The following is a 17,333-nucleotide window of genomic DNA, read 5'->3' on the forward strand; positions in this document are numbered from 1 at the left end:
CCCCCCCCCCGCCCCGGTTGCTCTCTGGAAATTTCCTGTGGCTATCAAGTTGATGCTCTTTTGTAATTATGTCTTAGTTGGTCTTTGGCTTCAGGGGATGCTATTTTCCACTGAATTGATCCTGTTTTGCTTCATGCTCTTGGTATGTGTAGATCTCTGATTATATTCCAAGGAATTTTTCACTAAACCAGAAATTTTTCACTAAACCAGAATTCTTGCTGCCTTATTTGCCCTCTATTGTTCCTCTGTTAGACACTTTTTTCCCCCAAAATGCACTAATGTGAGATTCTAATAATAATTGGCCTCCAAATGCAAATATGTTGTCTTTTTCTCCCCCTACCCTCGCAATAGAGGGTCCCTTATTTCTTTTCAAATTGTCACACATTCTCCATCCTTTTTTATAGTTGACGTGAAAGCTCTTTGGCTGATATTTAATTCTTGATTGGGAAAGAAAGCTGTGATATCTTTCTAAAATGCATTCTTCCTGTATATTCTGGGGATTGAGAGTGTTGGAAAAGAAGAGGAAATGGCACATCTTTGGGGATATTTTTGAGAACTTTTTAACTTCTGGTCTCTTACAGAAGGACTCAAATGACCTCAGCTGGCATGAGATTAAGGGATATATAATGTTTCCACAGCAATATCAACCTCTGTATTACCGGCAAACAGACTTAGGTTATCCTGTGATTTCCTAGTCCACTGTGAGAGTGACAAGTTGAGCTAAAGGATTGCTAAGAAAATAAACAAATGGGGCCTAATTAAACTTATATGCTTTTGCACAACAAAGAAAACCACAAAGAAAATGAAATGACGATCTATGAAATGGGAAAAATATTTGCAAACAATGCAACATGAGCTTGATTTCCAAAATAGTTATCTCTCCAAAGAAGACATATAGATAGCCAATAGGCACATGAAAAGATGCTCAACATCACTAATTCTTAGAGAAATGCAAATCAAAACTACAATGAGGTATCACTTCACACCAGTCAGAATAGCCATCATCAAAAAGTCTATAAACAGCAAATGCTGGAGAAGGAATGGAGAAAAGGGAACCCTCCTACACTGTTGGTGGAAATGTAAACTGGTGCAGCCACTATGGAGAATAGTATGGAGATTCTTTAAAAAACTAAAAATAGAGTTTCCATATTATCCAGAAATCCCATTCCTGGGCACATATCCAGAGAAACTCTAATTTGAAAAGATACATGCATCCCTATATTCATTGCAGCACTATTCACAATATCTAAGACATGGAAATAACCTAAATGTCCTTTGACCAGAGGAATGGATTAAGAAAATGTGGTGTGTACACACACACACACACACACACACACTGGAATACTACTTAGCCATAAAAAATAATGAAATAATTATGTATGGACCTAGAGATTATCATACTAAGTAAGACAAAGAAGACAAATATCATATGATATCATATATACATGGAATCTTAAAAAAATGATACAAATGAATTCACTTACAAGATAGAAAAAGACTCCTAGACTTAGAAAACAAATTTATGGTCACCCAGGGGGAAAAATGGTAAGGAGGATAAATTAGAAGTTAGGGATGAACATATACACACTACTGCATATAAAATAATCAACAAGGGTCTACTGTATAGCATATGGAATTGTACTCAATATTTTATAGTAACCTGTATGGGAAAAGAATCTGAACAAGAATGGATATATATATATACACACACATATATATATGTGTGTGTGTGTGTATGTATCACTTTGCTATACATCTGAAACTAACAGCATTATAAATTAACTATACTCTAATATGAAATTAAATTTAAAAATATAACTTATATATGGAATCTTAAATGATACCAGTAAATGTATTTACAAAACAGGAACAGACTCACACACAAAGAAAACAAACTCATAGTTACTAAAGGGGGGATGAGGAAGGGATTAGCAGATACACATTACAATATATCAAATAGATAAACAACAAGTTTCTACTGTTTAGCACCAGGCACTATGTTCAACATCCTGTAATAACCTATAATGGAAAAGAATAAAGAATTCAAAAATGTCAATCAAGCCAGATGAGAGGGGAAAGGGACAAATTTCCATCTCCATTCTTTCTTTGGTTTTCTAGCATAACCTTGACATCAAGAATCAAGACCTTGAATCTTCTTTGGAAAGAGGCAGAGGACTCTGCTGGGAAATTCATATGACTTTTGGTATCAGGTGTTGACCTTGAAAAAGATCCAGAGAAAAATCAAAGCAAAAGTTTCTAACTCTGTCAACTGTTATCTTCCTCTCCCCACACCCCAAATGGACTGGCATTTAGGAGGCTCTCTTTAAAAGTCAGTAGTCAGGACATACCACCATATTTAACTTCTTTTATGATGAAAGTCTCCTTAAGTAACAAGAATATCCTGGGAAATATATCACATAGGATGATTGCCTATAAAGATTTATGAAACATAAAATATGCCATTCTAAACTGTGGCTATATATTTAAACTATCTGCTTTCTAGCACCAGACTTTGACTGCCCTAAAAAATATTCCTACAGAAAAAAAATAGAACTGGAAAATCTCTCCTTTTAAAAGATTTCTCCAGGAGATATTATCAGGAGTAGTCGGGGAGTAAGGCCATTTAATTTTTTCTTTTCAGTCTAATGTTGAAAAAGTGGAAATGTCTTTACCCTTTTCTGCAAAAGTACAGAACAGCCTGCTATTCTCTACTGAAGCTTAATGCTAATCTCTCAGAATTTCCTAAATCACACCAGGCATTTTGCATGTTATCAGAACAATCTGTGGTGGGTAACTCCAACCCCTTCATCGTAGATGTCTACATGATGTGGCAGTAGAGAAATTGGTGTCTGATAACTTCCAGCCCACATAAGGAACCTCTTCATCACTCCATGTCTCTTGAAAACTTTCACCCTATCTTGATCAGAAATGACTTAGTACAGAGCTCTATGTATGAGCAGAGCAGTGATTTAAGCATTCAGCCATGTGTCTTCTAAAATAGAATAGTGCTGAGTAAAAAAAGAGTGTTAGTGGGGTGGGAGAAGATAATCCCGGAGATGGATGAGGAGGTGGCAGAGGGGAATCTCAGAGTGGAAGCAGTGTGTGTGTGTGTGTGTGTGTGTGTAAGCACGAAAGGAAGGCACTCTCTTTTTTCCTCTCTCCTACTGTCTATTCTCAGGAGACCATCTGATCCAGCTAAAAGATCAGAGGTATCCTTAATGGAGACAGGGCTGCAAGATATACAATATGAGATATAATTATACTAAAAAATTCACTGTTTATGAAATACAAATTAGTAAGTATCCTGTATTTTACTTGCTAAATCTGGAAACCCTAAGTAAAGAGCATAGGGCATCCTAGCCCTGAACTGCACAGCTGCAAACTCTGCTTTAGTTTGAGCTCAATTCTGAGTCTTTTCGTCTCAATGAGTTGATGGTATATTGATTAATAAAATATACTTGAACTCATACATCAATGGTGAATTATTCTTTGACAAAGGAGGCAAGAATATATAATGGAAAAATTTATCTTGAAGTAGCGTTGGGAAAGTTGGACAGTCATATGTAAATCAATGAGGTTAGAACAGATACTCACACCACACACACAAATAAACTCAAAATGGCTTAAAGACTTAAATGTAAGAGATGACACCATGAAACTCCTATTAGAGATCATAGGTCAAACATTGTAAATTGTACCAATGTTTTCTTAGGTCAGTCTCCCAAGACAAAAGAAATAAAAGCAAAAATGAACAAATGGGATCTAATCAAACTTACAAGCTTTTTTTTTATAGTAAAGGAAACCATAAACAAGACAACTTACTGAATGAGAGAAATATTTGCACATGATGTGAACAACAAAGGCTTAATTACCAAAAAAAAAAAAAAAAAAAAAAAAACCAAAAAAACCAAATGGCCCATACAATGCAACAAAAAAACAACCCAACTGAGAAATGGGCAGAAGATCTAAATAAACATTTCTCCAAACAAGAAACACAGATGGCCAGTGGGCACATGAAAAGATGCTCAATTATTAGAGAAATGTAAATTAAAACTACAATAAGGTATCACCTCACACCAGTCAGAAGATCCATTATTAAAAAGTATATAAATAACAAATGCTGGAAAGGGTGTAGAGAAAAGGGAACCCTTTTACACTGCTGGTGGGAATGTAAATTGGTGCAGCCACTATTGAAAATAGTATGGAGATTCCTCAAAAAACTAAAAACAGAGTTGCCATATGATACAGCAACTCCATTCTTGGGCTTATATCCAAACAAAAACTATAATTCAAAAAGATACATGCACCCAAATGTTCACAGCAGCACTATTTACAATAGCCAAGAGATGGAAACAATCTAAGTGTCCACTGACAGATGAACAGATAAAGATGTATACACGCACACATGCACACACACATATACACACACTGGAATATTACTCAGCCATAAAAAAGAATGAAATAATGCCGTTTGTAGCAACATGGATAGACCGAGAAATTATTGTACTAAATGAAGTAATTCCAAAAGAGAAAGACAAATATGTATGATATCACTAAAATGTGACACAAATGAACTTATCTGTGAAACAGAAACAGACTTATAGACATTCAGAACAGACTTGTGGCTGCTGGGTGTGTGTGTGGGGGGGATGGATTGGAATTTGGGGATTAACAGGTGCAAACTACTATATATAGAATGGATAAAGAACAGAGTCCTACTGTGCAGCACAGCACAGGGAACTGTATCCAATATTCTATGATAAACCATAATGGAAAAGAATATGAAAAAAAATCTATGTTTAAGTGAATCATTTTGCTGTACAGCAGAAATTAACATGACACTGTAAATCAACTAAACTTCAATAAATAAATTTAAAAAATAAAATACAATTTATATCAGGAGGGAAAAGTCAACTCTGCTACTACTTACAGATATTGATGAATTACCAAAAAGAAGAAAAGAAATAAAGTACAACTGTGCTATATACAAGTAACATTTTCACTCACTCCTGAAGAATGTCTCCCTTTAATTATTAACTACTTAACATTCCATTTATCAGTACAAAATTAATTTTGTTTCTACTTTTATTGAAAAGTAGGAAATTAATTTCTTTGGCCTTTGGGGGTTTGGTAATCTGTTTACAGCTGAAGAAAAACTGGGAGGAATGCCCTTTCATGCAGGTATAATTGCTGGATTTATCCTTTATTTTTAAAGTTATCTTTTTATCAGCTTTTGTCTCAAATTACACCAGAAGCTTTATAATGATGAGAAATGCATTGCGTTTTTAATAGGGGCCCCAAAGGGCTTAGTTAGAGATGTGTGTCTCAAGAGCGCACTATACATATTAATATGTTTTCTCTTTGGGTTCCAACAAAAAGAAGTGTGTGAGAATTACTGCCAAATGGGTCATTTTATAGGCTGATGCAGATTCAGAAATCCTGTTATCGTGCTGTGACAGACAGGTTTCTTTTATTCTTTTTCAGATTTAAACTACGAAAGAGTAGGCACGAATGTTAATTCATTTAAAAAGTATTAGAGACTTTATTTGCTCAATATATTGCAGCTGATGGTGTGGTGGATCTAAAACTGGAATGTATACCATGGCCCATGCCCTAGAGGAATTTTTTACCTTCAAAATATATTAAATAGTCAAAATATGAGTTGCTTGGTAGTTATTTAGAAATAAAAATGGATTCATATTTTTTTACTCTATTCTAGCCAAAGGTCAATGCATAGTTTCAATAACCAAAACAATGACATGTTTCTGTCTTAAATCAATCAAGTACTCATTTTCATAATGAAGTAGGAATTACTACTCCCAGATTCGCAATAAGTAGGACCGAAATTTTTCTAATGAAAATACTAAAAATGTTTTTCAACTAAGTTCTCCTGCTTTTATCAGGTTCATCACTGCCTTTTAATGAATAACATACTTGCATTTTTAATGATTTATTAAAGTTCAATAGCTTTGAGCATTCTACTGGAGAGCTATCACCATTCAATATAATTTTTTAACTTTTGTCAAAACTTTTGTAACTTCACAACACTCAACAGTTTGCCTTTCACCTCTCCTCTAATGAATTTTTTTTATGTCTTCACATATTTAATCAATGCACAGGGTCTTAGTTTGTCTAACACTTGGTAGTCTTTCACAGCAACAATCCAAGCATGAACTAAATAAATGATTCTCTTCCACTGAGGAATATTCTCATTATGCAACTGTGTCTCCTAATAAGGTAGTCACAAATAAACACGAGATATCAAATTTTCAGTGAAGGAAATTTTTGTTTATCTTTGATGAGTAATGTTGGATTTAAATAAACAAAAATTAGGAAACTTAGGTTTTCTGGCATTTGAACATTGGGAAAAGTAAGGCCATAAGGCAGGCAATAATAAAAAAGTTATTATTTTCTACTTATACACATTTTACTTGAACAACTATATGGTATGTTCCTTGTGTTTTTAACACATTTTTTTTTCATTCATGCAGAAACATCTGTTAACAAGGAAGACTACATGGTTTCAGATTTTAAGGTAGTTTATCACATTTTCTGAAAATAAAGAAGTTGAGTTTTTGATACATATATAATTAACACAAAGAACAAACATATATCATTCCTCAGCACTGCATTGTTTCCGCCTTTCTCAATAAAATTCTGTTTTATTGAGAATGATGTTTCATAGCATCTGTGCTAGGATATTATCTGTCACTAAATATGAGTCACAATGGCAGGAATCTTTTTTTTTTTTCTTGCAACCTACCCCCAAAAGGGTGAGCTTTATGGATTTTGTGCCTGATGTTTGATTGTTTTTTTCTACTACCTGATGGTATGTCCTTAGAGATTCTGCTTTTGTTTTTTTGGTTTACATGAAGATTAAAAAAATCTAAATGCTTTCTAAGACATGTAAAGGTGTCATTGGCCAGAATTAACCATATATTTTACATTGCTAGTCTTTAATATAGTAGAATGTGAATTGACATATAAAGAATTTTCTTTGAAACCTCAAAATCAGTCCTTGAATTAAGACAACTATTCTGTCTCCAAATAAGCTGAATGCCTTCTTAAATCACTGGCTTCTCATTGTTCCTGTGGCTCATCTGTCACTCTAGCTTGTCTTTTATTTCTAGTGTGCAGCTTGTTACTTGATTTTACAACTGTAGTTCTTTACATTATTAACCCTCTCTCCCCCCTCCCCGGCCAATAAACCCCATTTCCTGTTCCTATCTTCCTTTCCTGCTCTTAAACCCTTCTTCATCCTGGGTTAAGGAACAAACATCTTCAAATAAGGATGACATTTGGGGCTCATGTTAAACAGAGAAATACAAGTCTTCCTGTAGCTGATCCAGCCCTGTTTGCCTCTGGGCTTGCATCCATCTTCTGGCTCATTTCTGACCCTAAGCCCCCACTTCACAACCAATTCTGAGTTCCCTTCATGTTCGTTATGCACCTTAACAACTGCTTTCACACTACTCACTGGTGACACTGTACTTTCCGAATTTAAATTTGTTCACTGTAGCTGCCCTTTCCCAATCCAGCAGGCAGATCTGGGTCTGCACACAACTTTCACTTTGATAAATCAATTCTTCTACGCTGGAATATTTCCTGAGATGTGGCCTTTTTGGTCAGAAGCCCTAGCAAAATTTACAGGAATCTCATTCTATTTTTAGCAGGAGCATGCATTATAGAAACTGCAAGGAATTACAATGTTTCCTTGAATTTTGCAGTTGCTGTATATAGATTATGGAAATAACTGAACTTTTTTCTTTTAACCCCTCAACTCCACACAGTTTTTATAGCATTAAAAGTAGAATAATGACATTAACTATTATCTCCCTCTATCCACTCCTGGGCAGAGCTATTTAATACAATTTAAAATTTTAAAAGGTGAGCTCATCCTTGAACTTTATATGCTGCCAAAATGGAAGTATTCTCAGGTGGTGTCCTAAATTCAAAACTCCAGTAACCTCCACATTTACGTGAGCACAGGCAATTTTGCATTCTTCACACTATGTCCTAGTCAGGTCCACAATAGTGAATTACGACAAGGAAGAAAGCAGATAAAACTGTAAATAACAGTTGATAGCAGATGGTGTTTATTTAAATAACACTGTCGTTATTTTTAGACAGTGCTGAAACTATATCCTCATCTCTTAGCTTCCAACTAAGTCACTCACCAGATCTCTAAGAAGTACACTACTGTGACTACATTATCAGTCTCTAGCAAATAGGGGCACAACTCACCTGCTATTTTTGAATTCTAGTGTTTTTTTGTATAAAGTCAATTAGTTCTTGGAAATTTCTTTCAGAAAAGCAGCTTCTTTTCCTTCCCTCCCTGCTTTATTTGAAAACAGTAAAAGGACCCTCAGAGTCTCCATGCAAGGTGGAGAGAATCTGTCTTTGATCTTGCTCCGTAGAAACATATCTGGTCCTCCTTGAAAGACTATTCACCCCCTTTTATTTGTCCCCGCCAGCATCCTCCTCACCGATTGTCACTGAGAATTCTGTTTATCTATTTCTTAGCCTTATTTTTCAGGTTCTAAATGTCTAATCCAGATCAAATTTCAAAAGAACAGCTTGGGTATTGACTGCTGGACTGATGTCTTGTTTAGTCTCCTTCACTGATGAGCTGGACTTTCATGGCTCTAACTATTCAAATTTAATTATATCTACTAGAGTGTTAGCATCAGCAGGAATGGCAGCATGCCCTGTGGCATCTGTAATTACTATTGCTTTGGAATGTATCCTCCAATACAGATTTGGAGGTTTTATTAATGAGGATTGTTACGTTCCTGCTTCTCTTTTTCACAATGATGTTGAGAAAAGAAAGGAAGTAGAGAAGGACCAGGAATTCTTTTATTTTTTTTCCCCTATTGGAAAGTCACAAACTTTTTGAAATGGACATCTATGTGTTACTTCTTTCCTAGAGTTGGCTTATCAAATAAAACACAGAAGATTATATTTTATTCTTTAAAATAAGCTGCCTGAATCAAGATTTTTCCACCTTTCCCAAGCTCCTTAAGACTGAGAGTTCTCTGAGTCACTACGTCATATCCAGACTTTTTCCACATACATTAGGCGCAGAGTAGACAGAATTGCCTGCTGAACAAATGATTGAACGAATACAAATGCCACATTCTCCTACATCTTCCCAAATAGTCTGTGTTCCTTTTTACTTAAATCCATTATTTCAAATTTCAAATTTGTCTAAAGCAAATACCAATTCATAAGAGAATTGGCAAACATATTAAAATCTAAGCTTACCTTTGGGAACATTGATTCATATCGACTTTCACTGACAAACTGAAGGCCAACCAAAGTCCTAAAGAATTATATGTAAATTCCCTTCTGACTAGAAAAGTACAAAACTATATGTATGACTGGGTCACTATGCTACACAGCCAAAATTGACACAATATCATAAATAAAATAAAAAAACCCACTTAGTTTCAAAGACTTAATTTGAGTTTTGGTATGGATTAGAGTCATCTTTCCCAACTTGCTTATTATTCAAATTAGCTTGGACTTTGGGCAACACTGAGATCCCCAGTTCATCCCAGAGAGTTTGAGTCTGGGCCTAGAAACATGTTATTTTTTAACTAGCTCCCCCATGAGGGTTATGAAGAGATAATTTTGGTAACACTGAATCAGAGAGTTCACCAAGATGTTACAGAATAGTTCTTGATGAATACATGGCATTCATCTTTTTAAGAACCAACAAAGTTTTATTGGAAACAAGGTTTTGGATTTTCTTTTACAGAAAACAACTAACATCAACAAACTGCACATAAGAATGCTGCAATTACTATTATAATAAATACTTTATGTATAAGTACAAAGTACAGGGCATGAACGTCTCCATTCCTACAGAGAAGGGGATTTTTTTGTTTTGTTTTGTTTTGTTTTTTGTCTTTTCTAGGGCCACACCTGTGGCATATGGAGTTCCAAGGCTAGGGGTCAAATTGGTGCTGTAGCCGCTGGCCTACACCATAGCTAGCCACAATTTTTTGACTTATGCTTAAAAAAAAAAAAAACCTGAATAAGTTTAGGGGAGAGACAAGATAGACTATTACTAACTTTTTTTCTTCCCCCAGAGGAGAAAGCTGACAGTGTAAACTCAGGTTTATTTAAACACCATGACATTATTACTAATATATTGAATGAGAAAACCAATTTTCATTTCTAATTTTTCCATATGAGTACTCGCCCTGAAATTTATTATTGTTTTACTTTGGTTTATAACATTAAAAATTAAATACAGAAAGTGTCTGTCAAATTTCGCAATTTTCCTGCTAACTGCAGTAAAAAGCAGCTCCAAGAGTATAAAAACAAATGTCACTTTCATGAGAGCAAAGGAACATTTGACTTTCAAATAAAAAATATATCTGAATCCATGTTGTAGAAAAATGGAAAAGTGATTTAAATGTTAGAAAATACTGTAGACTAGAAAGAGAAAAAATAAGAATGTAAGGATTGAAATGAGACAGTAATATAATCAACAAAAAAAGCTTTAACGTGGAATTTTGTCCAAAATAGAATACCAAAGAAAATAAGCATTCTTATGAAAGCTCTGAGAGGGTAATGAGAAAGTGACATCTCAATGAAGAGAACAAAGGATCTATTTTACTGCATTGACTTCTGGTGTATATATATAGACACACAAATATATATACATGCACATTCATGCCTATGTACATATATAATTTTCCTTTGGCATTTCTTTCCTGACCTTAAACTTGTTTCTGGATCTACATCAGACTTCCCCATCCATACCCATAAGACTAATTAGAGCAAGGAGTCAATAAAAGCAGAAAAGCACAAACAAGAAATTAGAAAGCTTGGTAAATATTTCCTTTTGAAATGTGCATATATAAAACATCTCACAGGCATATGTTTGCCTTGAAACATTCAATTCATTTATTATATTTTTTGGATGAAAGCTTGTAGTTGAATGTACACTTGTAAATATTGAAGACTTCTTTTCCCTTATGGAAAAGTTACTGCAGAAAACAAGACACCATGGAAAATAAGAAGAATCAATAGGAGATGGCTTATTCAACTTCGGAAAAATTAATTGCTAAGTTGTGTAGGACCTTTCAAATGAAGAAGAGCACCTCTATAAAGAGTATATAAAATTATAGCTAAATTCCTAGTAATAATAACAAAGCACAATTATATATACACACAAACATATTTTGACACAAACATATATATATGTAAAATGCCTGTATTTCCAAGTGTTCAATGAACTAACACAACCCATTTTCTCATTTATTTTAAGGAATCCCCTTCTCAGAGTTCCCGTCATGGCTCAGTGCTTAACAAATCCGACTAGGAACCATGAGGTTGCGGGTTCGATCCCTGGCCTCGCTCAGTGGGTTAAGGATCCGGCATTGCTGTGAGCTGTAGCGTAGATGGCAGATATGGCTCAGATCTGGCGTTGCTGTGGCTAGCTATGGTGTAGGCCAGCGGCTACAGCACCAATTTGACCCCTAGCCTTGGAACTCCATATGCCACAGGTGTGGCCCTAGAAAAGACAAAAAACAAAACAAAACAAAACAAAAAAATCCCCTTCTCTGTAGGAATGGAGACGTTCATGCCCTGTACTTTGTACTTATACATAAAGTATTTATTATAATAGTAATTGCAGCATTCTTATGTGCAGTTTGTTGATGTTAGTTGTTTCCTTCAGTAATAAAGAGCAAAGTTACCCAAGGCTTTTATTCAATGTACCAGTAAACTAGTTATAATATTAAAAAGAGATGGGCTAAATTTAATTTAAAAACTACCAGTTACATTAGATGAGTTTAACCACTGTCATATTTATAATATTACAATATTAAATTTGTTTATTTTTCATATTTATAATGTTAAATAGTTTATTTTTTCAGAGATTTTTACATTGGATAGATGATACTGTTACTTATGGTCTCACATAAGAATTCTGGCTTACATCCTTTTCACTGAACATGTCCATTTACTCTCAGGACATTCCAACTTGCCTAGTGGAAGTACCTAGTCTTTTTTCCTCCTTTACAATAACACATTTTGGAAATGGCAAAATCACGTTACAACAAATGTGGCTCCTAAGTACATGGATTTATAACTATAATCTATTTTGTTTGTGCTTATAAAGGTAAGTTTCTGGGTCTCTAATGTGAAGGTAGGCTTCATCAGTTTAAATGTACATTACAAATTCTAAAGCAGTCATTAAAATAACAACAAAAAGTACAGCAAATAGTCAACAAATTAACACAATAGAATTACTAAAAAATTAATTCAAAAGAAAGATGAAAGTAGAAGAAAATGAAAGAAAAGATGAGCTAGGAAATAAATAGCAAGACGGTAGATTTAAATACAATTACTTCAGTGCTCATATAAAATATAAATGGGCTAAATGCTTCAGGTAAAAAGCAGAGATAGTTGAATTGCAAAAACAGAAACTCAACTATATGCTGTGTAGAAGTGCATTTCTAATATAAAGTCAAAATAGTTAAACGTAAGAGAATGGAAAAGACATATACTACTGTTTTACTAATCAAAAGCAAGCTGGAGTATCTGAATAGCAGCAAAGTAGGTTGCAGAGAAAAAATATAACCAGGAATTTTAAAAAGTCATTTTCTAAAGATAAAAGGGTTATGTGATTTAGAGGACATAACAGTCCTAAGTGTTCATATATCTTTTAACAGAGTTTCAAAATACATGCAGCAAATACTGCTATAACTGCCAGGAGAAATAGAGGAATCAACAGTTAAAGTTGTAGATTTTAACATTGCTTCCTTTATAATTGATGGTACAAGAAGATAGAAAATCAGTGAGTATATAGAAAACTGGACCAACACTATCATTTGGCCAACTTGACACAAACACTTAAAATATATTTAAAATATTATATATATATATATAATATATTTCAGACTGAAATATTGCACTAACAAATGTGTAACCTATCAATTTAGGAAATTTAAAAATTATTCACAAATAATCACTGAATCATATGCTTAATATTAATGGCAACAAAGATGTGCTTTACTAGTGCAATGGCTTATACCTCTTCCTTAAATCAGCCTATGCAAGGATTTTGGTATTATAGATGCACCTTTTCAGTGAATATTACACATAGATTATAGATGAAAATACTTATCTGAAAATTAATTCCAAGCACTGTATAACTTATGAAGTTAAAAATTTCATCATATGGAATATATTTGCATTCTTCACGCATCAAAATGCCTACTATAAAAGGTGGAAACAACTAAATTAGTTACTTCCTATAAATTATAGCAGATACTTGTCTACAGCTAAAAAAATTGAAGATATTTTTACAAGATATCCCAAATTCATCAAAGGTGTAACTGATTATAAAACATGCCATTATTTTATGTTCTTCTAGAAAGTAGTAAGGGCTTCCAATTGAATTCTGACATTGAGCTATACCAATTTCTGAGATGTCGAAGTGCTATATGTGCATGTGTTTTGAGATGTTAAGTAAATGTGTTTGTCCTGAGATGCTAAATGGTTGTGTACTGAGGTGTTAAAAGGTAAACAGGTGTGGCTTTTGTAATCTAAACCTAAATAAATTTTGGGCAAACTGAATTCAAATGTTGTAGACTCACTGAAATGGACATTCCAGTCTTAGTATTTCCAGGAAAATTTAAATCCTCTACCTCACATACCTGAAGAAAGACATTCCCATCCTTTCTATTGGTTAATAATACAATAATAGTAAGGGAATAAAAGGGTTACATAAAATGTAAAAAAAAATCATTATTAATTCAGAAATGTTTAACGCACATGAAAGTATATTGTTTTCCCAAAAATCACTGAACTGAGAGACTTTGTTTCTGTTGATGTCTTCAGGAAGCTACGGTTCTCTGCACAAAGACTAAGCAACAAATTCATTCAACTTCATTAATCTAAGCCCACATTTTAACATCTGATCCAATTAGTTATTGATATCACTCTCCAGAACTTTTATTCTCTAGGACATTTAAAGAGTAGATACTATAAAAAGATGTTAAACACAGTAACAACTTTTAGAAAAACATGTAGCAATTATATGTGTAGAAGTTTAGGTGCATTGATATGCACTGATCATTATAATATTAAAATACAGATTACACAGGTCAAAAAAATTAAACAAACCCATGCATTAAAATGCAATTAAGGAAACTGAGCAGAGAAACATCCCTATTTTAATTTCAATGAGCTAGTATAATAAGCAAACCTGTTTATGTCTATAATTATAATCCTATAATCCTAGTTATCAAAACAATCAAGGAAGCAAAAATGTGCAATAACGTACCATCCACTTCTGCATCACCAGGATGACTTACCTTATCTTTTCTTTGCTTTTCATCCTGGTATACTGTCCAGTGCTCTCCATCATTGCTGTAAGCCAGTTTGTAGGAGCCTACAAACTGCACGTGACCAAAATCCTTAGCTCCTTGTGTAATAATGCCAGTCACTTTGGTAGGAACCAGAAGATCCACCTAAGAAAAAGAAAAGGTATAATTTAAATGCTGCAGCAGAGTCCATTATAAATACACAGTTCTCTTGAATCCAGGAGATTAAGAAATATCTAAGTTAAAGCCAAAAATCTACTTGATTATTTGTATTTATAAACAGATGACTGACTCTATTATTGGCTTGTAGTTTTGACTGTCCTACTGGCACCTAGTTTTAAACCTAAACAACCATTTTGAGCATTTTAAAATAAAATGATGGTAGAGTTCCTGCTGTGGTGCAATAGGATCAGCAGTGTCTCCGGAATGCTGGGACACAGGTTTGACGTCCTGTCCAGCACAGTGGTTAAGGATTGGGTGTTGCCACAGCTGCAACACCAACTGTGGCTTTGGCCCAGAGTGGCCAAAAAATTAAAAAAATAATAATAAAATACCACACAATAAAATAAAACGATGGTTATGTCAAACTACCAATCAATTTTATATTAAACTAATTCATCTCGTGTGAGGTTTTTGTGTAACTGAGATAGTACAGAACTGGCAAGACTGACCTTGAAACTAATCATTATCTCCCAGGGCTTGTGCTTATAATTCAATTTCTGACTTTACTGGTCAATTCAATAATAATAAAAATAAAATTGCAGCTGTGTACATATCAGGAACAAGAGTAATATTTGATGTTCCATAATTAAATAGGAAATATAAAGTCAACCCTGTTTCCATGAATTTTAAGCAGTTCAGTAACATATAATGAAAAAATAGTAATCATTGTCCAATGAAAATCCTTTTTCAGAAAACTACAATCCTAAAAGTATTGAATAGGAAGTCAAATATTCTTCATGAATAAAAGAGAATTAAAACATGCATTCCAGACTTGTGGGATCTGTGATCATAATGTGCTCATTCTTGCAAAATATATATTAAAGAGCCTAAGGCTCATGGTGATTTAGTAAGCATTAAAGTCATCAACTGCAAAATTGAAACACAAAAGATAGGGATTTTCATCAAAGAAGAATATATAATACTGACTAGTGTAGTATTTTCCCTCTTTGTTCTCTGATGCACGTGTCTTTTTCTTAAATTTTATGATGCTAATTAAAAGAAAAATTATAGGAAACTTTGTTTTTCATGTGGACAATTCTTAAAAGGCCTTTACAATTTGTTGTATTAATGTTCCTTGATCTATAGCTTCCTCTTTTCTGACAATAGCCACCTACTTCCTATGACTAAATGCCCTGCAACATCCTTGATTTTATCATTTTCAACTGTCATGACCCCATGTGTGACCTTGGTGGCTTTCAACCACTATGACCTTTTGTTTCTATTTCAGGTTCTTCATCCTGAGAGATGTTTGTAGCCACAAATAGACAGTCATGGGTCAGACACAGGCCAGGAAGGAGAAAAGGGATCTAGGGAGAATGTACTGAATAGACCATATTGAGTGATATAGATGTTCATCAATAAATAGATGAAAAAAGTTCCCAATGTTTCACAGCCGAGGTGTGTATTTCTTAAAAAATTCAAATGGGCTTTTTGCCCACTTTTTGGAACATTTGTTAAAGACATTTTGCTCAAGTTGGACAGTGGATTGAGACAGAAAACTACCTGTAATGCTTTATTAAAGTATTCTAGAAAGTTTATAAAAATTATAAAATATTTTATTGTCGGAATTTTCCAAACATGTATTATGTCATCTAAGATATCTTGGGTGTCCAGCAGCAATGCAGCCTGACAAACTATGATATCCTGGGAAGAAAACTTGCTGCTTTCCTATATGTCTTGATTCTGCTTAACACTCTTGTATGGTATGGTATTATCTCCACTTTAGAGGGAACAGATGCCTAGGGAGTTAACATAACATGGCGTGTGACCTAAAGATAAACAATAAAGGGAGGATTTCAGATTCAAATGCAAGTGTTTGATTCGAAATTCCACCACAAATATGAATTCCCACTGGATGATTTATTCCCATTCTCTGTGACCATCTCAGAAATTTCTGAAGAATCTGAAAGCCTTTCTTACCACACTCATTGAACTTACAGCAACTCTAAGTCCCAAATAAAAACAATCCTGGCTTTACAATATTAGGGGAGCCCTGTCTTTCAACATGAATTTCCTCTCTGTTCTTTAGCTGTCTGGACTTAAAAATATGGATTGCTTTTGGTGTCCTAAATCCAAATCTAATTGCACAGAAACTTCTAGACATAACCGCTGGTCTTCAAAATGCTCTTACTGTTGCTGACACTCAATAAATGGGGAAAAAAAAAAATCTAACAGTACTCTGAGTCACTGTGCTGTCGTCAAGGCTATAAACACACAGGAACTCAAACTGTCACCAGGAATACAAACACCTCCAATGGAGACTTCACTGCCTAAACATCTATATGTCCTAAGCTAAGATGACCCAATGAGGGGTCTTATAACCTCTTTTTCTGTGGTATTTCTTAAAGTCAGCTGGCTTTCCTACTGGGTGGAGATGTTTTCTCCTTCAGTTGTGTGTCTTGGCTCTTTCTAACAGATCTGTTTTTTTCCCCCACTCTAACTGCTCCCCTTCTCTAGCTTTTTTTTTTTTTTTTTTGATCTAGAAATGTTTTTCTTTTTTGTTCCAGTTAACTCCTCGATTTAAATAGTCAGCAATCTGTTTCAAGCTGGATTTTGTCCTAAAATTTGCCACATTATAAACTTAGAAGACCAGGCCTAAGCAAAGCTTCTTTCAGTATAAAAATAATAAGCGTCCCACACTTAACATGAGGTTGCTGCAACAGGGATGTACAGATCTCACTCCGAGAAACTGTGAAGGGACACGTCACTCTTGTGTTCAGCATGCAGGATTATCCCAGAAAAGCCCATTCTTCTGGACCTCTGCCT

The 17,333-nt window shown here is 34.3% G+C and overlaps 1 protein-coding gene across 2 annotated transcripts in view; it reads right to left on the minus strand.

The window, feature by feature from the left end:
• Positions 1-17,333, minus strand: part of EDIL3 (EGF like repeats and discoidin domains 3) — a 431,857-nt gene that overhangs the window by 13,563 nt on the left and 400,961 nt on the right. For both annotated transcript variants that reach the window (XM_005661542.3, XM_021084514.1), the window contains one exon: positions 14,337-14,492. In XM_005661542.3, the coding sequence (XP_005661599.2) occupies positions 14,337-14,492 (156 nt within the window). The remainder of the gene's footprint in view (positions 1-14,336; positions 14,493-17,333) is intronic.

The sequence above is a fragment of the Sus scrofa genome, chromosome 2 (assembly GCF_000003025.6).
Source record: "Sus scrofa isolate TJ Tabasco breed Duroc chromosome 2, Sscrofa11.1, whole genome shotgun sequence".
In the NCBI taxonomy this organism is placed as follows: domain Eukaryota; kingdom Metazoa; phylum Chordata; class Mammalia; order Artiodactyla; family Suidae; genus Sus; species Sus scrofa.